This window comes from Rhinolophus sinicus, chromosome 16 (assembly GCF_057876585.1).
Source record: "Rhinolophus sinicus isolate RSI-liver-muscle chromosome 16, RSI-T2T, whole genome shotgun sequence".
Taxonomy (NCBI): domain Eukaryota; kingdom Metazoa; phylum Chordata; class Mammalia; order Chiroptera; family Rhinolophidae; genus Rhinolophus; species Rhinolophus sinicus.
Window position 1 is genome coordinate 135435246 of NC_142516.1, and position 24321 is coordinate 135459566.

Here is a 24321-nt window from a genome sequence, read left to right on the forward strand (position 1 = left end):
TTCTGATAGAACAACAAAATTTCAATGATTGTCTTTATCTCTGTGATTGTCAACAGCCCTTAAAGCCTACTGGCATGGTCCTGGGAGACAAGTCTTACTTAGGGCCTTCAAACTTTGAGTGAGTGCCCTTTCCTATTCTGACTCAGTCCCAGGTTTATGGATTGCTGTTTGGCAAAATAGAAGAGCCTGAAGTACATTTAGTTTCAAAGAGAAGGGAGAGAGGCAAACATAAGGAAACAGACTCAGAAAAGGTACATTTCCTTTATCAAATACACACAAAAGGAATAGGTGTGGGGAATCAGGGTGCAGGCCTAATCTCTTAATTCCAATTCCACCCTTGTCCAGCATTAATAGAGATTGCCCAGATCAAATTTTCCTCAAAAGCATTTCTACTTTTTAAATTTAAAAATACCTAAGCAAAATTAATTCAAAATGTGACAAAATACTGCATGTCCATTAATGAAAAAGAAAGCCATTGCAACCATTATATTGAATACTATTTCAGGAGTTCGGAATTTGAAAGCAAACAATGTTAAAGAAACAGGAAGATAAGTACTTTTTAATTTTAGCTATATTGCTTTTATTCAAAAGAATAACTGCTTGACAAACTCTTAAATCACAAAGTTTGAACCAAACTGTCAATCTTCTGCAACAACTCTGTGAGGTAGGTATCTGCACAGCCACAGGGACCAACAGTCCTTTCTTCCCTTGTTGCTTTCAAAGCTGAGAATTGTAGTGGCTGAAACCACTTTCCTAGTGGGCAGTTAGAACAATTGTTTCCTCCTCTTGTTCCCCACAGACCTGCCCAAGTTACCATCTGTTCCTGGGGTTGGACCATCTGTTTTTGTGAAGGTTACAATATTGTTTACAAAAATCTAAATTGTTGCTTTGATTTATATCATCTCACTTTGAATCATAGAAATATTATTATGTTTAAAACACTGATTGACTCTACTTGCTTTATGTACTCAGATACTGTCTACATTTATTAGCAGGGATCAATAAAGATGACATAGTAAGCAGGTCTAAAATTCTGAGATGTCAGCATGTTCCGTTTTCAGGTTGGTAAGACCTCAGATCATACAGTGTTGCTGTATGTTACAAAAGTTGGTACAATACAACTCTACCAGGCAAGTCTTAAAAGGAATTCCAAATATTACAATAAATCATTGTAACTAGAAATGTGACACTTGAAGCAGAACACATGCACAGAAAATGAAATCCTTTCAAAAATGACATGGCTACATAGCCCCACATAAAATTTATAATTGGTAAGAAATGCATTTCTAGTCTGGGATAACAAACTCCTACTATTAGCTTTTCAAGTTGGTAACTGCAGCTGAAATGTTTTTCTATGAAGTATGCTACCTTATTAGATGTTTGATTTGGAAGTAGAAAATTAGGGTTTATGAAGTCTTGATATGTCATCTTTCTAGACCTTTCCTCGTAGGAGCGCCCAAGCTATCCTACTCCAGTGTGTTCCAAAAGACTTCCAAAGGACCCCAGTTTTTCCTGCTTTCCCCTCTTTGTAATAACCTTCACATCTATCTGAACCCATGCAGGAGTCCTACTAAGAGTCTAATACCAGTTCTGTCACTTATTTGTGCATGGCTTCAGACAAAAACCTTAACATCTATAACAGGGATTTCTTCTATGAAAAAGAAGACAGGGCCGACCAGATGGCTCAGGTGGTGGGAGCGCCATGCTCGTAACTCCGAGGTCGCATGTTCAGTTCCCACATGGGCCAGTGAGCTGCGCCCTCTACAGCTAAGATTGTGAACAACAACTCTCCCTGGAGCTGGGTTGCCACGAGCAGCCGGAGGTCAGCGTGAGTGGCTGGTAGCGGTTGAGAGCCGCCATGAGCTGCTGTGAGTGGTAGACCAATGACTGGCAACCGAAGACTGGCGACTGACTGCCTGGGAGGGGAGCGCAAAGCTCATAATACCAGCATGGGTCAGGGAGCTGTGTCCTACACAACTAGACTGAGAAACAGCTTGAACAGGAGTTGGGGCGCGGGAGGCGGAAGAAAGGGAAAATACTTTGCCTTCACATAACTGTCTTAAGAATAAAATGAAAAGTATGCAAGAAATTGCTTTAATTATAATGTGCTATATTTAAGTATTGTTCTCTATGACAAGCAACAGCTTTGTCCTAGGCCCAAATTAGAAAATACTATTGATATTTTATTCAGCAACTCATTAGTTGATGGCTAAACTGATTAATTTGAGACTGTGACAGATGTTATTTTTTCTCCCTATCTATACATAGTGAGGCTCATTAATAGATGAATGGACAGTATGATTATCAGTGATTGCAGGTGACAGAGCTAACACCCCTGGGCATCAATGACAACCCTGCTGTCCAGTTTGCTAATGAGCAGTGCCAGCTGAGAGAGTTAGGATTCATAATACTTGTGGTTTTGATTCTTCTCAAACAGAAAACTGCAGAAGATTATAAGTTACTTTGATATACTATTCCTATAAAAGGACCAAACTCTTGTTTAAATGTCATAACTAAGAACATAAGTATGCTGGCTGGAGATAAATGTCTTACATCTTGTTAATTCTATTGATTAAGACGTGTTCTGAAAACCAGAATATGAAATCAAATTATAAAGTTCAAGTTTCTTTAACTTTCAGCTGATAACAAAAAGAATTATACCAGAATGGAAAAGCAGAACTGCTCCAAATGCACAAAAGCTAGCTAGTACTAAAAGAAACATTTTTTCCCAATATTGTACAATATTTTATTGTAACAAAAATATTTAGCAATATATAGGTACTCACTGAGAAGGATAAATTTGATAACGTGTACATTTAACAATATTTTACCATACATCCAATTAATCTGAGTAATTTGGAGGAAAAGAAAAAGATATAAATCCCTTTTTATATAATTCCGTATTTTTTCCAGAGACTTTATAGACAACACAATGAAGATGCAGTTGTAAATTATTATAATTCTAACCTTAATATATAGAACCTGCAACATGTAAAAATTCCAGTCATGTATTGCTAGGTATTTGCCAAATGCTAATCAAATGTTTGTCATACAGTAGTTTTAAGTTTGTAAGATAAGATTCAAATGCTTTATACTGCCATGGGTCATTTTGTTTGAATTTACACAGTAGCTCAAATACTTTAGTAAACTTTTTTTCACCTGTTTAGTCTCTGTGTTATCACTTCTCGATACATAATAGAGATGTAGATAAGCAACAAAAAGATGACAAAGAAATCATCTAAAAAGCCTAGAATTCCAAACAAGGCTTCAGGTACAAAATCTAGAGGTGATATAAGATAGAAAAAAGCTCCCATTAAACAAAGTATTATCCTGATACGGAACATCCAGAAAAGGCCCCCGACTGAAAACATTTCCCTGAATGCATGTCTCAGTAAAGTGGGTAGATCCATAATTCTTTCCATAATCTGGTAGGGGGAAGAAAAAATATTATGATTTGGCATCTAATGTGTCAGACTTCAAAATAATACAATTTTCTTACAACGTGTGCAAACTCAGTTAACATGAATTAAGAAGTTTCACATACTGATTGAACACCGTATTTTCTAGCTATGCATTTTATTTTAAAATAGTTCTTTGATTACTAACTTGTTATAAAATAGGCCTTATTGAAGATAATTGTAAAGCAACTAAAATATCAACAAACTTAAAATATAAGATATAATAAAATAAAACTCAAGTTATCTCTAATTTGCACTAGTAAAAATAAATGAATAACCTAGTGTATAGGATTAGAGTCTGAGGCTTGAGCTCAAGTCTCAGCTTTCAAGTCAGATCTGGGTTTGAGTTCAAAGTCAATCACTTATTAGGCAAGTGACCTTTGGGGAAAGTTGTTTAACCTTCTAGAGATAAGTAAGTCAACAACTAATGGAGTATTTATGTGTCATGAGGACTTTCAAGAACTAGAAGAGCTATTGTATATAAAAGACATTTATAAATTGCCAGATAATATTTAAGACATATATTAAAGACACATGAACTTTGATGGCTTTGACAGTCTAAGAATAGCAATGAAATTGATCCCTTCTTAGGATGTTTATTTATTCTGTTTAACTTAAGAATTACTAATTACTAATTATCACAAAGATTTTTGGGATGCCAGGCCCTACCTTTCTGAAAAGGATTAAGTTTCTGAATGTTTACAGAACCACACATCAATATTTAGATTTTAACATAAATGAGCATAATTTTCACAGCTGAAATTTAACAAATTACATAAATTTTTAAAAACGAAAGGACAGAAATTGGAACCCTCATACACTGTTGGTGGGAACGTAGAGCCCCTTTGGAAATGGTTTGGCAGTTTATAAAAATGTTAAACAGAGTTACCATAATATCCAGCAAATCTACAATGAAGCATATACCCAAAAAGAATGAAAATGTGTCTACACAAAAATTGGTACACAAACGTTATGACAGCATTATTCAAAACAGTCAAAAAGTGGGAGCAATTCAAATATCCATCAACTGATGAATGGATAAATAAAATGATACATTATTTGGCCATAAAAGGCAATGAACTCCTAGCATAGGGAATATAGTTGATAATACTGTAATAACTATGTAGAGTGTCAGGTAGGTACTAGATTTGTTGGGGTGATCACTTCGTAAGTTATATAAATGTCTAATCACTATCTTGTACACCTGAAACAAATATAATATTGTATGTCAACTATAATCGAAAGATAACAAAAAACAATGAAGTACTGAGATGTGTTACAACATGGATGAACCTTGAAAACATGCTAAGTGAAATAAGCCAGAAACAAAAGATCATATATTGTATGATCCCATACAAATAAAATGATGAAATACCCAGAATAGCCAAATCTATAGAGACAGAACATAAACTAGTGGCTGCCAAGGACTGGGGCGAATGGGAAGGGACTGCTAAAGCTTTTGGGAAGAAGAGAATATTCTAAAATTATGGTGATAATTCGATTATATTTAGTCTGCAAATATACTATAAATCATTGAATTGTATACTTTAAACAGGTGCCACCTACGGCATGTAAATTACATCTAAATAAAGCTGTTAAAAAAAAAAGATAATACCAATATCTGTTTGTATGACCTTGAGTTTATTCTCTGACTACAAATTTCTCATTTGTTCTGTGTAGTTGTTAGTTGACTACATGATCTATAAGGTTCCTGTGTAGTAATGACCTACCATGACTACTTAACACAACTCCTTTTATCTCATTTCTCAGGGCTGGTAGATGTAAGAGAAACTGAGCAGAGGAAGCACATCACTTCCTGTGGTCATTCCACTGCCCACAGTTCAGTTATTTTTAATAATCTGTATAAATATTGATCAGAGGAAGTAAATTATTCCCTATGGTCATTCCACTGCCCACAGTTCAGCTATTTTTAATAATCTGTATAAATATCATAAATTCAACTCTAAGTATGTAATTCTATTTGTTTAACAAGTGCCAAGTTGTGAGGGAGATGGAGACAAAAATGGGAAGAATTGAGAAAGTGGTGAGAAAACAGTTTTAAAAACTCCACCAAATAAAGAAAATCTTGTAGCTTCTTTTGGAAAACTGGTCACAAAAGCACAAACATGGTCTTTTTAGGATCATTTCCAATGCTAACTTTCTATTCGCTATAGAAGAAACTAACATTTAAAGCATAACAGCTAAATTGCCTTCACAAGGTCTATGATAAATATTCTAATGACCAGCCAGTATGTCTTTTGAATACTTTTCTGTCCTTTATCAGGGCTATTTTCTTCACTTCTCATATGCAATAATTAGATAAGAAATATGAAATGGGCTATTAAGAAATGTTTGTATATTAATCACAATCTTACTCCAACTTTGAATGAGGTAGAGTATCAAAGTAAGAGCTAAATGTCTTTATTGTAATTTCATCACATACCACTCATTAAATATATTGAGCAATGGTATGCTTCACACTTAAAAATATAATGGATATCTTACAATTATTTGTTTTAAGTTCAGTGGTAGTTCTTAAATTTGAAATATCAGTTATAAGTTTCTCATAAAATAAACACTGTTTTAGAATATGTTGTAAGAGTTGATAATTTTACATTTCTCTCCAATTTTTCCTATTGCTTTTTTGCTGGTATCTCTTTCATAAAAGATTTTTATGATTTTTTTTTAAGATAGAATAACTGTAATCCTTGGCAAAACTGTAACTCAGTGAATGACAACAATGATGAAAGTAAAGACTTAACACACATAAACAATGAGATTTTTCATAGTGAAAGAATATTTGTTGGTAAATCTCACTTTGCAAAAGAGAAGTATCATTATACTCTAACTTTGCACCTGCTATAACACTACTTACAGATCTGGGCTGCCCTGAGAATCTCCGGTTATAATCATTAATGTCTTGATGCAATGGGGCAACATCCTGAGACTGGTCATTTTCACCAAATACTGGTAGCAGTAAAGTTACCTGCATATTACAGAAAAAAATTGTTACACCTTTCTGCAGCATTAATTGTTTTCATTTTGTTATTCAATAAAATGAGAAAAGCTTCTGAATTTATATTTCACTCATTTCCTTTAGTGAAGGCAACACAAGCAAGGAAGGAAGCTATTATTGCCTTACAATAAAATCCAATGCAAAATGTAATTTGAACTCCTATAAAAAAAACAGGCACCTTATCCAAACACTGGTTCTAATATTTTCCAGTCCACACTAGGAATAAAGTCAGTAGTTCTCTGTTTGGGCTAACAGATATTTGAAGATATAAAAATGATGAGAAAACATTCAGGAGCAAAGTGACATAAAATATCTACCTATCACTTTGAGAAAGAAAAATAAGGGATTTCTTTTTTAATTAAAATCATGATTCCGTATCCTCATCGGTATTTAAAATATCTTTGCATGTTACCAACCATAATACAGAGATTAACTTATTGCAGGGACCAGCTCTCAATCACCTATCCCTACTAGTAATTCTTGATACTGTTATATAAGATAATGTATTTAACCCCCTTTCCTCCATGGTAGAGGTAAGGATACACAAATGTCTTAGGATCACACTCGGGTAATCTGAAGAAGATAGTACCTTGAAAAACCCTTATAGAAGTGGTCACTGTACAATGGGATAAAAATGGAAAGGAGTAGTGACAGATTTAAGTTTAAATCATCTAGCTGTTGCTTTTATCCTTCCTCAGTTCAGCTATAAAACCAGGGCTTCCCACAGCTCAGATGCTCTCCAAACAGCTAAATAAGGGAGTGATTCGCAGTAGTAGATGGTAGGAATAGCAGGTACAGTTATCTCTTCACAAATTTGTTAACAAAAACGCATCCTTTTAATATTCACTGAGCACCTAGTGTTTGCAAGGCTCTTTGCTAAGTGCTTGATACATAAAGAAATGAAGACAAGGCCTTGCCCGTTAGTGATCACAATCCCCAAGGTAGAGGGGGTGGCAGACTTGTTCAACAGCCTCTTCTAAGGCATCCTGATAGGTGTTCTAATGATGCTTGAGGATAAGGACTTCTTCTCCCTGGGGTGTCTAGAAAGCTTGAAACTTAAGCTAGCCCTGACACACAGGCAGGACCACTGGTGTGTTAGTGCATGCATTCAGGCAGAGAAGTAAGTGCTCAGTGTGCTCTAGTAGGAGGCAGCAGCCGAGGCATTATTTCCAGTGAAACAGGAGGTGCAGCAAGTATCTGCCACCTGTCTTGCTTCCAGGATGAATTACTCTGCAGTTAGGAAACCAAAAGCTATTACATGAAAACAAGTTTATCTCCACCTTTCTAGCCTCTAGGCAATTTATGTGTGGTCCAAAGGATACCACCTGCTAATTTATATACACCCTATGAAAAGCCATGGGTGATGGAACTAATTCTTTAATGCAAGACCTAGGGCCTGGTCTTAGTGTTGCTGACAGACAGCTAAAAATGATGAGACGTGGTACTGGCAAATAAGTTTCAGTGTTGACTACCTTGTGTCACATATAAAATCAGCCAAAGACGCAGTACAAAAAAATTAGATTTTCCTCCTGACCATGCAATAAAGAGTCAAATGTGAAAGTGGCAGAATTTAGGAATGTAGAAGAAGAGAAAGCCCTGAATCTTCCTCTCTATACCAAAAAAGAAGGCAGTGTTGGGGGGAAGTGGACAACCAGAACAAAGGCTGTAAGATGTGTATATATGTGTGTATGTGTATATACAGAGGGTGCCAAAAAATGGACACACATTTTAAGAAAGGAAAAAACTATGTTAAAATTATGCTGATGGTAACCACTTTGAGCACCTCTTGTAATTGCGGAAGTCAAACGTGACATGTATTCATCTTTTGTTTTCGGTATATACTCAGTATTACAATTTTAATACAGTTTTTTTCCTTTCTTAAAATGTGTATACATTTTTTTGGCAATACATACCATGTGATTTTATTTATATGAAATCCCAAAATCAAGCAGAACTAACCAATAATCTTAGAGGTGCATGCTAAGGTAATAAAACTATAAAGAAAATCAAGGAAGTACTTATCATAAAAGTGAAATAGCAGTTACTTCTAGGAGAGGAAGGAGGGTTGGAGATTTGGGAGGGGTCCTAAGGAGGATTCTGGGGCTGTTGGCCAGTTTCTGTTTTTTTATCTGAGTGGTGATGACTCAAGTGTTGCTTTGTGATAATTCAATGAGCTCTGCTTCTGTGTTTTGTGTGCTTTTCTGTATATATGTTAGATTTTACAAAGAACTTTTGGGAAATTGTTGCCTCTTGTATCATTTTGTTTTAATTTTTGGTCTCTGTGGTTTTATGCCTTTACTATTGTTTTAGTGGAGTTGCAAGAGGGAGCAAAATTAAATACACGCATTCAATTTAACATCTTTATTTGGAAACTATACTTTTTAGGACTTTATTTTACACACTGGAAGACTTCCTAAGGAGATGCTATCTTTTCACATGTTCATAATTCATTATCAGAAAGGCATATCTTTTTACTTTAAATGGAAAATGAAATAACTATAAAGGAAATTATGAAAAACTATACACACCTGAAAGAATGTCCTATTTTGCTACACTTTCTAATTAAAAAACTATGGACTTCAGTTTCTCAGATTTTTTAGTGTATTGCTTCTTCCAGTTTGTCAAAGAAATTGAGACACTCTGGCAACCTCATCTGGGTTGATATTTCAGTCTTCAATATATGTTTATAAAAATTTATTGCCTCCCTACTGAGGTAGCTTCTACACTAACTATAGTGGTCAAATCTCTTCTGGAAAATTCAATGTGGTTATGTTTCCGAAAGAGAGATTTCAAAAAATTATTATTCCTCATTTAAAGCTATCTGGACCCTTACTGGAGAGGGGCAGATTAAAAATAAGTTAAAAAGAAAAAACAATTTTTTTCAAAAGAAGTATATGTAGGGGATATTTACTTAAGCCTGATTAGCTAGTTTAGTTATTCCTTTGCAGGTATTACAACAAAGACTTACTAGGATTTGGGAGAGGAATCATTTACCGTTTGTTTTCCACTACAACTCAAGTATTTCAAAGGCAATTCCCTTTTTCTTTGAGGTGTCTTAAAGACATTTAAAAAATAGTGGAGTAATATCATAGAAGCTTCGGGTAAAGGAAGTTTGGCTAAAAATATCAACATAATTCAAAAGTCAGATACAGAAACTATAAAAATTTACAAAATGAACTAGCTTAAATGATGCTTTCTGGATACAAACATTACCGTTTGTCTACAGATTGGACAACTGATCGCCCCAAGCCATGAACCATATCTCCAGTATGCAATAATGCAGGTACCTAATGAGAAAAAGATATTAATACTGGTGTTTTAAAGTCCACCAGTGTTATATGTCCTGAGAAATTTTAAAATATTTTAACAGTATCACCTTATTTTAAAATATTTTTTACTTCATCCAACACAGTCTTCAGATAAATTCAAACCTAGTAATTCCCAGTCATTGAAAAACATTTCTATTTAAACTACCAGTTAAGATACAGACATTTTTATTCAATCAAAAGCAAGCATGCATTCATTGCTTCAATGCTACGAGGCTTATTAGAAAAGATTGCATTTCCTATATAAAATAAATAAAACAATAATTAAACATCATTATAAATATGACACCAAGTCACAGCCTAAATTTTCTGTTCCAAATTTGATATGTGTGTTACAAAAACACAACTTTTATTTTTTATGAGTTTAGAAAGTCAAGTTACTTAAGTATCAATAATAGTAATTAAGTAGTATGAAAAAGAAACCAAAGGATACAAAGATTACATGCTCTCTGCCCTAATAAAGTTTATAATCCAGTTCAATAATTAAATCAACTTTTATACTTTTTGGGTTTGATTTTTCTGCTTGAAGGTGTTCGTGAGTAGCAAAACAGCTAAACACAGCCTAAAGGAAGACCTCAGAAAGTGACAGGTGGGGTAAGTACAGAAGCACTAAATTTTAGACCAGTAACAAATGAAGAAGAAATATTTTTAAATACTATCTGATGTTTAAGGGGACAATACATTTTCTCCTCTGCAGGACACCTGTTTCTCAGATCATCCAGGTCCCGATGTGAATCTGAACTAAGCAATTCTTATCTCTTTCCCATCTCCAGGATTTTTTCTGTATTCTCACTCTTTTCTTAGCAACCTGGCTTACCCTTCTGTGTTCCTTAATCTGATTCTTCCAGATCAAATAATTGTCCACAATTCAGAACAAGAAATGATAATCAAAGTGAGGAGATCAAAGTGACATACTTAAATCATTCAGAAGGTAGTTAAATCTTGAACTGTCGTATTAAATACAAAAGGAGTACAGAGACAGAGAACTCTCTGGGATTTGTTAGAAAAACTTGTAGAGAAAGAATTTGAACTGAACTTTGTAGGATAGCAAAGATTTAGATAGGCAGAAATCAGGAGGGAAGATGTTCCAGGTTTTATTAATAGCAAGAGCAAATGGAGGAGTCAGAAATAAATGGTATATGAGGAGACTGTTAAGCAAAACAATGGGCTCAGCAAAGGCTGTCCAAATTGGCTATTACAGTGATTGTGGGAAAAACTGGTTCAACAATTAAAAGATGAATCTAAAAGCTATACAGTCTTTATCTGATATTTTATTCCTACTCTCAGCATGCTGTGTTAATTAGATACTATTAAGTACTTTCAGCAATCTAATTTCATATAGAAATTATATGAAAGCAAAACTTACAAATATTACTACCTTCTATAATGATACCTTAAATTTATCTACTGCCTTTTAACCCAGAAGTTCAATTTGTTTTGACATATATTAATTTATTTAATCCCACATCTCTTTTCCACAAATTGGGGTATTGGTGTTCTTGTTTTGCAAATTATATAATGGCCACTTGCCTGCACTGCAAAACTATGGTCCAGCAAACCAAATACTTCAATTCATACACATCTGCTATGATAGAGTTGATATTTTCCCTTTTCCTCAACTTTCCCCCTCTTTACAAAGAGAGATCCACCTAACTAGAGGAGAGATGACTCAATTACTATTCTAGAACACAATCTCTCTAAATCTATTTATTTGTAAAATGGGAATAAGACTCCATAAGACTGCTAGAGAATTAAAATAATGAAGGCTACAAATGCAAGTAAAGTGAAGTCTGTTGCTGCATTATTCTTAACTCACTGTAAAGGAACAGAACTAGTTCCATATACAGGAACCAAGCTAAAGTGGTCTTGATATACATGGTATCAATATACTGAAACTATTATTCAAAGAAACACATTTCTATTTATTGAAAAGTTGAATAACTAGTTGTTTTAACTTTTGAACCTATAGACAGTAAATAAAAGTGTCTAATAAGTAGAGCAGGATATCAGAAGCAATCTACCCTATTACCTCAGACTCAAAGGTAAAACCAAGAACACAATACAGCCATCTTTCAATTGACTGGGTTATCCACTCAGTGAATTACTTAAGCCTGGGTTGGCAAATAGAGTTCATCGTGCTTGCCAAACCTCACTGATTCCTAACACTTTCCTGGAGTACTGTGTTAGAGACCATATCAAGACTCAGAAAAAGAGCATCCAATTGATTAGGAATATCTACCAGAAGTTTGAGAGGAGAGGAAAGTGTCTTTTTTCTCTGATAGCCATTCAATTCACTCTATCTGATTTTTCATTATTTTGCTGCTCATCAGCATTTCCAACAGATAATTAAAGATAGAAACAGAAATCAGTGTTTTATAATTTCTTAGCTACTTAGGCAAAAATATTAGGAAAGAAGTTGAAATTAATGAATGAAAAAATAATGGTGTTGGTCAGTACTTACTAAATGAGCACAAGGTATAGGAAACGCTGCATTGAATGGTATAGGTTTAAAATACCATTGTACGTCATCCCGAAAAGTATAAACACTCACACTATATACCTAAGAATTCTATATAATCAATCTTAGACAAAAGTTGAAAAGGGGAGAAAGCAATTTATAGGGTCATTGTATGCTACATTTTAAATTGATCTTTATATGGAAATTGGGTGCATTCTGGGAGTAATTAGAACCCTATTTGAATATAGCTGTTCAAACAGAAAGAAATATTACCAATGAAAAAACAGGTCTAATGATTGGACAAATCTTAAATAGAGAGTAGCTGTATTAGCCAGCAATCACAGAGTAGAATTGAGCATAGGGTTTGCAGTTAGACCTCGGTTTAAAACCTGGCTGTGTCCCTTAGCAGCTGGGTTACCCTTTCTAAGTTTCTCAACATATCTGAGCCTTGGTTTTGTGGGGTTAGATGAGATGAAGTATGTTAAATGTCATGTAATAACTGACTCTCCTCAATCTCGTATGACCATAATAAGCAATGATTATATGATATCTCATTTTCTCTATTAAATCTTTCTGGAAAGTCAGGAAAAATGCCCAGGGGTAGAAAGCATCCCTTACTGATACTAAGTAAATGTGAAATCAACGTTCCCTTCTTGTCCGACTACATGCTCTAGGTTTTCATTCTGCATCACCAACTCTCTTGAGGTCCCGAAGAAAGAGAGGCTAAGAAATTCAGCACTAACTCAGAGTAAAAAAGAGTTAGTCAAACTAAGAGAAGGTCTTGGGTGGCAGGGTCCATGAGAGAAGAAACTTCCTGTGTTGGGAGAGATGAATAATAAATGAAACTACTAAAAAGTGATAAACAATGAGATATTTAGTGAATCCCACAGGGTTTTGATAGACTTGAGTTACTATTCAAAGAAACACATTTCTGTTTATTGAGAAGTTGAATAACTAGTTTTTTAAATCTTTGAACCCACAGACACTAAATAAAAGTGGCTGATGAGTAGAGCAGGATATCAGGAGCAATCTACGTACACACGAAATACAAAAATGTAACAGAGAAAACTAGGAATCCGGCCTGTGTACACATATGGGTCTTGGTCTAAATAGTCACTTTTACCAAGCACAGCATTGTTTGCTTACCACAGAAGAGATGACCACAGTTTGTTTCAACAGGGAAGGAGGCCTGATGTAAACAGATCGGACAGTACATGTCAGTGTAGAACTGCTGTCGAGCAGCTGCAGGTGCATCCTGAGGAGAAAATATGTCTACATATTTATACATGACACACACGGGCTTTTCAAAATTACTTTCATGTGAAATTATACTTAGGAATACAGTCAATAGAGTGTAATCCTCATCAAATTTTAGATATGTAATAGTTCAAGGTCTTTTAAGTTTGATACAGTTATGAGGCTATATTGTTGCTTAATTTAAAAACAGCATCGTCTCTACCTTCCTTCCTGAACACAATTTAAAGATAAAAATTTAGATTAATTCAGGAGTTTCTCTTTATTCTATTAGAATGAGCAAGTTATTTTGAGTAACACAAGGTTGAACTAATGCATAAGCTGAATAAGAAATGTCAAATATTAGTTACTCATTTTTAACATCTTTTTCATTTATGCCTTCCTGACAAGTGTTGCACGTATACTGTATCTCACAAGAGACCAGAATTAAACTTTCAGAGAAGAATATTTGGTTATTTTGGAAGTAGAAGAATGAAAGACCACTGGTAACTTGAACTTAATCCTTCACACAGTCAGATTAGTACATTTTAATGTTTCTCAGTTACATCACTATCGCAATTGTAATAGGAATGTTGAATAGAATCATCAGCACAAGAAGCATCCAGGTATCAAAGAACCCAACTGGAATGTGAGTGCTATGAGGCCGAGGACTTCATCTGCAAGACTCATTGTAGTAGTACCCCAGGAACTAGAAAATTATCTAGTACTAGTATGTAATGTATACCTTTTAAAATACTTACCCAAACCTGTTTTTATAGCACCTAGCATATACCTTACAAACAAAGTAGCTGGGATTAAAAACATTAAATGACCAAAATAAAAAGTACCGAATTTGTTAAATATGAGCTATTTACTCTTACTTGTAAACTAAATCAAAGATTCTGGTCATTCAAAATTAATAAACCATAACTAAAATCCCATCTACTAAAACAGTCCTACAATACTATAATATTCTATAAGTCAAACATCTATGTTCTATATCCTATAAGTCAAATTAGAATATTCTGTAAGTCTAACATCTAACCTTGATGTTAGAGCCTATTTTGTCATTTTTAATGGTGCAAAAAAGAAAAACATACAGCACTTAATGTTCCCCTCTCAGCCCTTTCTCTTCAATTTTCTTCTTTGGAAATTAATTGACGAAAACCCAATTACCAGTGCTGTCCAACAGAACTTTATGCAATAGTGGACATTTTCTTTATCTGTCCTGTCCAATATGGTTGCTACTTGTTATGTGTGGCTACTGAGTACTTGAAATGTGGCTAGTGTGCCTGAAGTCCTGAATTTTTAATTTCAGTTAATTTAAAATTAAATAGCCACGTGTGGCTAGTGGCTACCCTATAACACAGCACAGTATAGGCTAAGCCACTAGCTGAATTCTAACTAGAGCTATATGCCATTTCTGAGGAAGATGTGAGGAAGATGAATGGGACAGTGATACAAAAAAAAAACCTGGGAGTCCCCCTCAATCTGGGACTCCTGTATATCTAGATCTATTCATGTAATCCTACTGTGAATTCAAGTAAATCTTAGTGATCAGATATGTTAAATGGGGATAGTAATAGTTGCTTATGTATGTTTGAAGATTAAATAATATAATAGTTGTATGTGAAATCATTTTGTAAATTATTAAACACTGTCCCAGCATGAATTATTGATAACAATATCTCTGGAAGAAAATACTACTAATATGCTTAAACTATTTCTGAATCAATGAATTTAAGTTCTGTGAAGCACGAATTCTTGTCTAGTTAGTTCACAATTGAAATCCCAATGCCTAGAACACTGTCTGACATAAGGTGGATTTTTCAATAACTATTTGGTGAATGAATAAATTATAAAACGCTCTTTGGAATTAAAGTTTGATTGGTGGGTAGGAAATCAATTTTTAATTTTTGTTTTTTGATGTTAGCTATCTTGGCATGATGGTGTACAATATTCTACTTAATCCAGTCTTCATAAAATATATTACATTTCTGGTTCTTAGAGAGTCCATCTGGCTAAAAGCAAAGAAGAGGCAGAGGAGAAGTTTTCTTTTCCACCATTAATAGTCATTTCTTTGTAGGTCTTAGGGGAATATATGTTAGAAAGAATAGTTTTTCTACTATATTTCATTAAATGCAATTAGACAGTGATTATTTCATCACAAGGAAATAATAGGAAAACTTCTGTCTTTCAAAGCAAATTAAAAAACAACAAGACAACAACATATGGAAACATATGAGTAGATTAAGACTCATTATTTGCCTAATCTGAAAATATACAATTGATAGAATAATTTATGGTAATTTAAAGCAGGAAGAAGCCCATGTTTCCAAAAAGTCATTTACTAATATTTCATCCCAATTTCACATGCAAGGAGAGTTATAACATCTACTCCTTACATAAATGTACATATTTACATAAACAGTACCTGTTCTGTTTGAAGTTGTTCCCGAAGCACCCTTACTAGTTCTTGGTTTTCTGGGTGAATGTTTTGATGTGCATTTCTGTTGAACAAAATACAGTAAACTTTGAATATAATATATTGTCAGATTGTGAATCAGTTTTCTTTATGGGTCTAATTTTCGACCTAGTACTACTGGTAACTTAATAGATGTAAATGATGGCATACAGCTCTACTCCAATTCCAGGACTGAACACTCCAGGCTATTCTGAGATCACTGATTATCAGCTCATTTCATTTTTAACTGGCAAATGATGAAATCCAGAGTCCTAGTACCTTGGCGATTTAATTGCAGACGTACGAACAATAAAATAACAATTAACATATTTAATTCTTTTGTAAAATTCCTTCAAAATAAGCAGCTATATAATTCTATATATTATTATGCATTTGAACACTTTTCCATATCTAATTAGGTCCTTATCCCAACTTTTCACCTATGAGGGAAGGGGCATAGAGAAAAACAAAAACTAAAATTATATAGTGTAGAAAAGCCAAAAGCTAATATACCACTAATATCTTAACATTAACAATTAAAATGGAGAATCAAAAGCAAGAAGTTAGTAACCGATATAATAGAATGGGATAAGATATGTTGAGTATTGAAAATTAGAAGTGGTGGTTAGGTTGGTAGGTTGAGGGTGAAGATTTACATCTGAATCATGGCTTAATTTCATTTGGCTGCAGAAGTGTTTTCTAAAGTGAAATCTCTTCAATAGCAATATTTTAAGTACATACAATCCAAGTGTTACTCTACAGAGGAGACTTTACTCTCTGGGTGAGCCAATATCCAATAGCAATAAGAATTCTAAATCAATATACTAATGGGATAGGGAAAATTAAACAAACCCATCCTATGATTATTCAATTTTTAGTAAAAAATTCAAATTTTAGAAAAGAAAGCTGACAAAATATAACCATTAGTTCAGAGAGGACATAAACACAATTTAAAGTCAAATATCTAATCAACTGCTGTTGTGGAAAACTGCTTGGTATGGGGGAAAACCCTCCGCACCTTTGGTGACCAGGAGAGAAGTATTCTGTGTAAAAATAAAGGAGACACACAGGAGACAAATACAGTAGGGAAGAGCCAGGTTTCCCTACTCCAGAAGAAAAAATCTGCAGGTTCTTCCTTTACACCCTGGTTCTGTCCATGAAGCTACACAGAAGAAACCGAATTTTTCTTCAACAAAACAAGCCCTCATCATATTGAAAGACAGCTTTTATATCCTACAGTCTTCTTCCCTAAGCTAGGTAGATATCCCCAGTTACTTCAAGAATTTTTGTTTCCATAGCTTTACCCATTCTGATAACCTACCCTGAATGTTTTCCAATTTAAAATTCTTGACCCAAACTGAATATATTCAGAAATGTGACCTTTACCTGGTTACTTTGATTAATGCAGCCTAATACTATTTTTTTCTTCTTCTTTTTAGCATCTACAATATACAATTGCCTTACTAGGTAGTAACTTTTAGTTTGGGTTTCATATCATTCCAGTTTGTGGGGAAAAAACTTTTCTTGTGCAAGTAATAAGTATCCATAGTAAATAAATAAATTAGAAAAACAAGTAAGGGAAAATAAAAGTATTTAAAAATAGGGGCAGCCAGATGGCTCAGTTGGTTAGAGCGTGAGCTCTGAACAATGGGGTTGCTGGTTTGATTCCCACATGGGCCAGTGACCTGAGCCCTCTACAGCTAGACTGAAGACAATCTAGTTGAGCTTCCAGAGGGGCATCCCGGGTGGCTTGTTGGTTAGATTCCCGCATGGGATGGTGAGCTGCGCCCCCTGCAACTAAAGATTTAAAACAGCAACTGGACTTGGAACTGTCCACAACTATATTGAAGGACAATGACTTGGAGCTGATGGGCCCTGGAGAAACACACTGTTCCCCATATTCCCCAATAAACTAAAATAACATAAAAGTATTTAAAAAATAAAATTAAACTTATAAAAATATTTTTAAATAAAATGGGCTGCTTGACTTGTGGTTTTATGATGTGTCTTTCACTTAAAAATTCTCACTCAACAATTTACCATTCTTAACAGGTAAAAAACAAATACTTTATTTGTATTTGCCTGGTCATGGCCCATTTTTAAAAAAAGATTTATTGAGATATAATTCAACACCACAATTTTAAAACATTTTTATCACCTAAAAAAAAAAACCCTATACCCTTCAGCTATCACCCCTTATGCCCCCATCTCCCACTCTAGTCCTAAGCAACCACTTACCTACTTTCTATCTCTATAGATTTTTCTATTATGGACACTCATATGAACAGACGTGTCTGTGCCCTTTTGTGTCTGGCTTATTTCACTTGACATAATGTTTCTAAGTTTCATCTGTGATGTAGCATGTATCATTATGTCATTCTTTTATATACTTGAATAACATTCATTGTATGGACATATGGCATTTTGTTTATCCATTCATCTGTTGGATATCTGTTGTTCCCACCTTTTGAATATTATGAATGATGCTGCTATGAACACTCCTGTACAAGTTTTTTGTGTGAAAATATGTTTCCATTTCTCATGGGTATATATACCTAGGAGTGAAACTGCTAGGTCATATGGTTACTCTACGTTTAATCAATTGAGGAACTGACAGTTTTCCAAAGTGGTTGCACCATTTTTACATTCCCACCAGCAGTGTATGAGGGTTCTAATTTCTGTACATCCTTAACAACAATTGTTATTATCTGAATTTTTGATTCTAGCCATCTTAGTGGTGTGAAGTTGTGATTCACTGTGGTTTTGATCTGCATTTCCCTGATGACTAATAAAGTTAAGCATCTGTTCCCATGTTTATTGCCCATTTGAATATCTTCTTTGGGGGAATGTCTATTCAGATCCTTCATCCATCTATTAATTGGGTTATTTGTCTTTTTGAGTTTTGAGTTCTTTATATATTCAGATACAAGAGCCTTATCAGATATATGACTTGAACTATTCTCTCCCATTCTGCAGGTTGTCTTTTCACTTTCTTGATGATATTCTTTGAAACATAATAGTTGTTAATTTTGATTTTTATCTATTTTTGAAATTAATCCATTTTTTTCTTTTGTTGTTAATGCTTTTGGTGTCATATCTAAGAATCCTGTTGATTTATTCCTATGTTTTCTTAAAAGAGTTTTATAGTTTTACCTCTTACACTTAGATCTTTGATCCATTTTGAGTTAATTTTTGCATATAATGTGGTATGAGTCCAAATTCATTCTTTTGCATGTGGCTATCAAGTTGTCCCAACACCATTTGTTGAAATCTTTCCCTATTGATCGGTCTTGGCACCATAGGTCAAAGATCAGTTGACCATAGATACATGGAATGACCCATTTTTGAATCTTATTTTTGTTGTACCAATACATTAGCTTTCCTTCTCAACTGACAATTTAATAAGCATGCTTCTTTGTCTTCAACGAAGTTGCTAATAGAAATGAGTAGAACAGGCTCAAAGGCAAAGCCCTGTAATAATTCAGTGTCCTCCTTTTTTTGTTTACATTAAAACATTAGTCAGTACTCCTGGGAACAACCTGTCAACCAGTTATGAACTCATTTAAATCTGCTATCATCTAGCTATGTCCACAAATGTATCACCAGGTACAATATTAAATACCCTACTGAAATCAAGATAATGTTATCTTAGTAAGAAACTAACCATGCAGAGGTAAAGAGTAAATTAATTACCATTTTTCCTAAGTGTTCACATTCTGTTTAATAATCCTTTCTGTAATTTTTACAAGAAACTCACTAATCTGCAATTTTTGGAATTAATCTCTATTTTATACTTTTTTGCTATTTTTGTTTTCAATTTTATATTTTGCACTTATTGTATCACTTACAAGTTCATGGATTCAATTATGAAAATCACACTGTTAAACTGTGATACTCCCATAGAAAATATAAACATTTTATTCAAAATATGGATAATAAATTTAATCTAATAAGACTGTTGATATCAGAAAAAAAATGTATGGTAGCATTTAGGGCCTAGTGGAAAATGAAATGCCTTAGTAATCACTGAGATCTATTACTTGCTTTTCATATTAAATACAGGTTGGGGGGATATGTGCCAAAAAATGTATACACATGACTTGTATTCATGTTTTGTTATCAGTATATATTAAGTATTACAATTTTAATACAGTTTTTTCCTTTCTTAAAATGTGTATACATTTTTTTGGCACCCTTTGTATTAAACATTACTAGAAGTAGTCAGAAAGTCAGTGGCCCCTAGAAATATGTATTATTTCAATTCTTTTGTGCTTTAGTCTCACCTGAAAAGTGCATATACCAGGGAAGCAATCAAAGCGAAACTGACCACGACTGCCACAAGTACTTGGTCACTTACGCCTTCTATGAATGAATCGTCATCCAGTTTCAGACTTTTAACTTCACCCAGATATTTGGCCATTCCAGGTCTAATAGATAAAGAAACAAGATGAAAGTTACAAATGACACAGTGAAAACAAAATATACTAATAAAAATAATATAAATTTAACTTATATTTAATTTTTGTAATAGTCACTTAAAGTGTGGATTACCCCATTCATGAGTTCTTTAAAATTTGCCACACATTATTTTGGAGAGGACAGAACTCTATGTCTATTAATGAAAACAATTACTATAATGTGTCATCCATTTATATATTTTTTAAAAAAATTCAAAAAAAACAACCCTTTCATCCTCAAGCTCAGCTCCCTTAAGAAAAAAGGACATTTCTCATGTCCAATTGCTCTTTTCTTAGTCCTAATACTGAATAAATTCTCCATGTAGATCAGATCCCTCTTTTCCCTCATAGCACTGAATGTGCATCATGGAATTTATCATGTATAAACAGGGAAGGAAATATATTTTATTCCTCTGTAAATATTCCTTTAATATCTAGTCTAGTACCCTGTACATGGTAGGACCTAATAAATATACGTTTAAATAAGAGTGGCTTACTTTATTTATAGCATTAGTACTTTGGAAAGTAAAAAAACAATGAGGCTATAGGACATTTATATCTATACTGAGACTATTTGAATTAATGAAAATTCTGGTGCTTGAAAAACTATTAGCCTCACCTGGAACTAAGCTCAGCTTATGGTTCAGAATTCTTTGGACTGTCTGGAATATGGAATCACTCTCAGGCTGCATTTCCTTATGAAGAGAAAAGGAAGGATATGAAACTCTCCTTCCCATACACTAGAGAAAATTGCTAATACCAGTTTCTACAGGTATGAGGGGAGATAGCCCAACCACAATGGAGTCCAAATATCACAGGTAATTCATATTTTTTTCAGATGACAAAAATAGTAAAGTTCAAAGTCTTATAAGACACTTAAAGGATATAAAGCAAATAAATATTCAATTAAATGTATACGACTATTCATAATTAAAATAAAATTCTGTATTAATGTAACTTACTGCACTGAAAAGAGTTTTATTCAATATCATTAATCAGGTGAGTCTGTTAAGAGGAAAGTGAAAAGAATCTAAACTGGCTGCTTGTAAGAAAATTACCTCTCATTGAAGAAACCTAAACAAACAGATCAAAGGCGGCTTTCATTTGCTTTACCCATAGTAATGGCCTGATATATGAGGAACTTTCTAATGACAGGTTTCAAATAGCCATGATGAAGGCTCACACCAGGAAACTCAGAGAAAGAACCTCAACTACAGTATTTTTGTTCAAAAAAAACAATCAAATGAACTGCCAACTGAAACTGAAGAAAGAGCATCAAATAATCTAAGGGTGGGTCATGTAGTCAATTTAGATTTTTATTTTATCAGGTTTCCTTTTTTTAGATTAGAGATGCTATGGCTGTGTCAAAAGTCCTAAGGGCAGTGAGAACTACTTGGATTTGCTCAAAGATGACCAAAATGTTATCCTGTGTCAAGATGCCCACCTTCCAATTACTGAATCTAGTTACTTCAGAGTTGTGAGAATTTTCTCCTATGTTACATATTTAGGGAGTTTACCCTAAGCTATCTCTAACCAAAGCTCTAAGTATGTATGGGAAGAGAGGATAACATTGGGAACACTGCCATGCAGGACACCAGCATGTTTACTTGAATGTGATGAACAGCTGTAGATGAGGAGCCTCCAACTAACTGGAGTAAGGAGACAGCTAAGTTCCACTCACCTCTCTTTGGTCTTTTCCAAAGTTTTCAGGAAACGCATGCGCATGCGCATGGGTGGGCACACACGGGCACACACATACACACACACACACAGAGCAACAGCGAGAGCGAGCAAGCGAGAGAGCGAGCGAGCAAGCGAGAGAGCGAGCGAGCAAGCGAGAGAGAGATAAGGGAAATATAGGAAATTCCATAACTTCAAAGGAGAAACTCAATGTCTTTGTACCCAAGATCATGTAGAAACGTGATGGCCACATGGCTTCTGCAGACAATTACTAACACCCAAGAAGCTTTTAAAATAACTTCCTTCATGGAGGGTAATGGGAGCTACAAAAAGGAAACCTTAAGAACACTGGAATATCATGCACAGATGCTTTGAGATGAGCAGTCAAGCTTGAAAAAGAAGGTTTAGGTTGACTGTGTCAAAGCCTTGAAAACCTGAGCAGCTGGAGCACAGGTGCTCAATACACTATAGTCTTTCCAGAAAAGGCTAGCAGATTGTTTTCCTCCACATCCATTGACAAGTTGCAGTGGAGTACAGCTCACTTACCGATTTTACATGCCTAACAAGGGTAGTGGTCAATTCAAGTGCAAGGGATTCTACAGAAACAATCCAGGATGAAATGTAGGAACTCTGCTTTGACAAAGATCCACAGACATCAAAGGACACAAAGGCAGGTGAGATACCTATTTATCATTTCTAAAGGTTTCTCTGCCCTTGGAGTAGAGAACAATGTTTAAGAGTAAGACCACTGAGGAGACTTTAGATAAGTTTTACATTCACAAAAATAATCATATGAACTGTTAGCTGGTACTCTGTAAAACATCATTAAAAACTCAGCACCATCTTGATAGTTCTGAATGCTCAATGACAAAACCTACTCTTAATGAGAAAAGGCGGGGCTTCAGGAACTGCAAAGTAAAGAAGTGTTTTGGAAGTTAAATTTGCTGCATCTCAAATAAAAGGGTGGCATTATCTGGTCAAGTTATGCATACCCTCAACAATTCTCCTAGGACTCCAAGATCCATATCCTAAAAAAAAAAAAATCTTAAACACTTGCACTAGCATCTAAGAATGTTCACAGCACTGTTCTCAGTATCCCGAACTGGAACAATAAAATGCCCATCAACAGTGGAATGGATACACTGTTATAGTCATACAACGGAATACTAGACAGCAATGAAAATTACCTACAGACACAAATTTACTATTAAAGCCACAAAATAATACAATTGGATCCCACTCGTAAAAGTTCAAAAACAGAGTAAAACTATACTGTTTAGGCATGCATACCTAGGTGGTAAAGCTATAAGGAAAAGCAAGAAAGTGTTAGTCTGGGGAGGGAATTGTGTTCAGAAAGGAACACAAGGTGTGGGTGGAACTCCTGAGGTACCAGCAATGTTCTGTTTTATCTGGGTGTTTTATTATTAATTATTCTTTAAACAGATATGTTGCATGCACTTTTCTGCATGTTACATCTAATAAAAATTTATCGATAACCCTGCAGAGATTTATCTCGCGGCCGCTCCACCTAGCCACTAAGGAAGAAGGCCAACTCTTAGCAGGCACTGGGACAAACAGGCCCCAGGAACGGTCGGGTCCTCACGGAGTGGCGCACTGGTGCACACCCTGTCCCTACTTTAACTAAAGTTGTCAGGGGGTCGAGGCTCCATGCGTCCGAAGAAGGATCGGCGGCTCTCCTCACCGCTGGCTAAGTCCACCTAGAACCACCGTGAGACGCCCGCCACTTCGGCCCTTCCACCGTCTCCGGGAGATTCCGGATGGGACCGGGCGACTCTGGGGCTTAGCTCCCGGCTTCCTGAAGGAAGGCGGTGCCCTGGAGTCCCAGGCAGAGACGTCCCCGCCCTGAAGAGCCCCGGCAGCCACGAGGCGACCCCGGGCAGTGCTACCCAAGCCGAGCCCTGCCTGCAGCTCTGTGGGCCCAGAGCCGGGTGGGCGTGGCCGGCCGCAGCCCTGCGGCCCGGATGGGTGGGAAGGGGGCGCGTACCTCTCCACCGCAGAGGATACCTCGCCAATTCCCGGAGACTGAGAATAGAGATTATTTCCGGGGGCTGCCCCCGCCACCCCTACTGGGCAACCACTAGCTGTCTCCTTTCTACTTTGGAGTCCCGGCACAGGCGCACGCGCACTGCCGCGCTTCCGTGAGGACGCGCGCGGAGGACCCGTCGCCAGAGCCCGGCGCGCGCGCGCCGAGACACGCAGGGGCTGGCG

At 35.4% G+C, this 24321-nt stretch overlaps 1 protein-coding gene across 5 annotated transcripts; it reads right to left on the minus strand.

Moving 5' to 3' along the window:
• Window positions 1-537: 537 nt before the first annotated feature.
• RNF170 (ring finger protein 170) lies at window positions 538-24277 on the minus strand. Of its 5 annotated transcripts, none has more exons than XM_019742065.3 (8): window positions 24098-24233; window positions 21032-21107; window positions 20239-20382; window positions 15926-16001; window positions 13405-13513; window positions 9688-9761; window positions 6334-6444; window positions 538-3425 (listed from the first exon to the last, which is right to left on the minus strand). In XM_019742065.3, the coding sequence occupies exons 3-8, from the start codon at window positions 20373-20375 to the stop codon at window positions 3156-3158; spliced, it is 777 nt and encodes a 258-aa protein (XP_019597624.1). In that variant the 5' UTR covers window positions 20376-20382; window positions 21032-21107; window positions 24098-24233; the 3' UTR covers window positions 538-3155. The 5 variants fall into 5 exon arrangements, with proteins under 5 accessions (XP_019597624.1, XP_019597625.1, XP_019597627.1 ...); XM_019742066.3 differs by lacking the exon at window positions 24098-24233 and adding an exon at window positions 23795-23932; XM_019742068.3 differs by lacking the exon at window positions 21032-21107 and having other exon boundaries at window positions 23795-24277.
• Between the last annotated feature and the right edge of the window lie 44 nt (window positions 24278-24321).

Bases quoted from the DNA above. Each gene is read 5' to 3' on its own strand.
- RNF170 (XM_019742068.3), bottom strand. From the start codon at position 20,375: ATGGCCAAATATCTGGGTGAAGTTAAAAGTCTGAAACTGGATGACGAT. The intron at 13,514-15,925 runs GTACTGTTTATG...TTTTCTCCTCAG, and splicing joins AACAACTTCAAACAGAACAG to GATGCACCTGCAGCTGCTCG. The intron at 9,762-13,404 runs GTAAGCAAACAA...TTTTCTCATTAG, and splicing joins CTGTGGTCATCTCTTCTGTG to GTACCTGCATTATTGCATAC.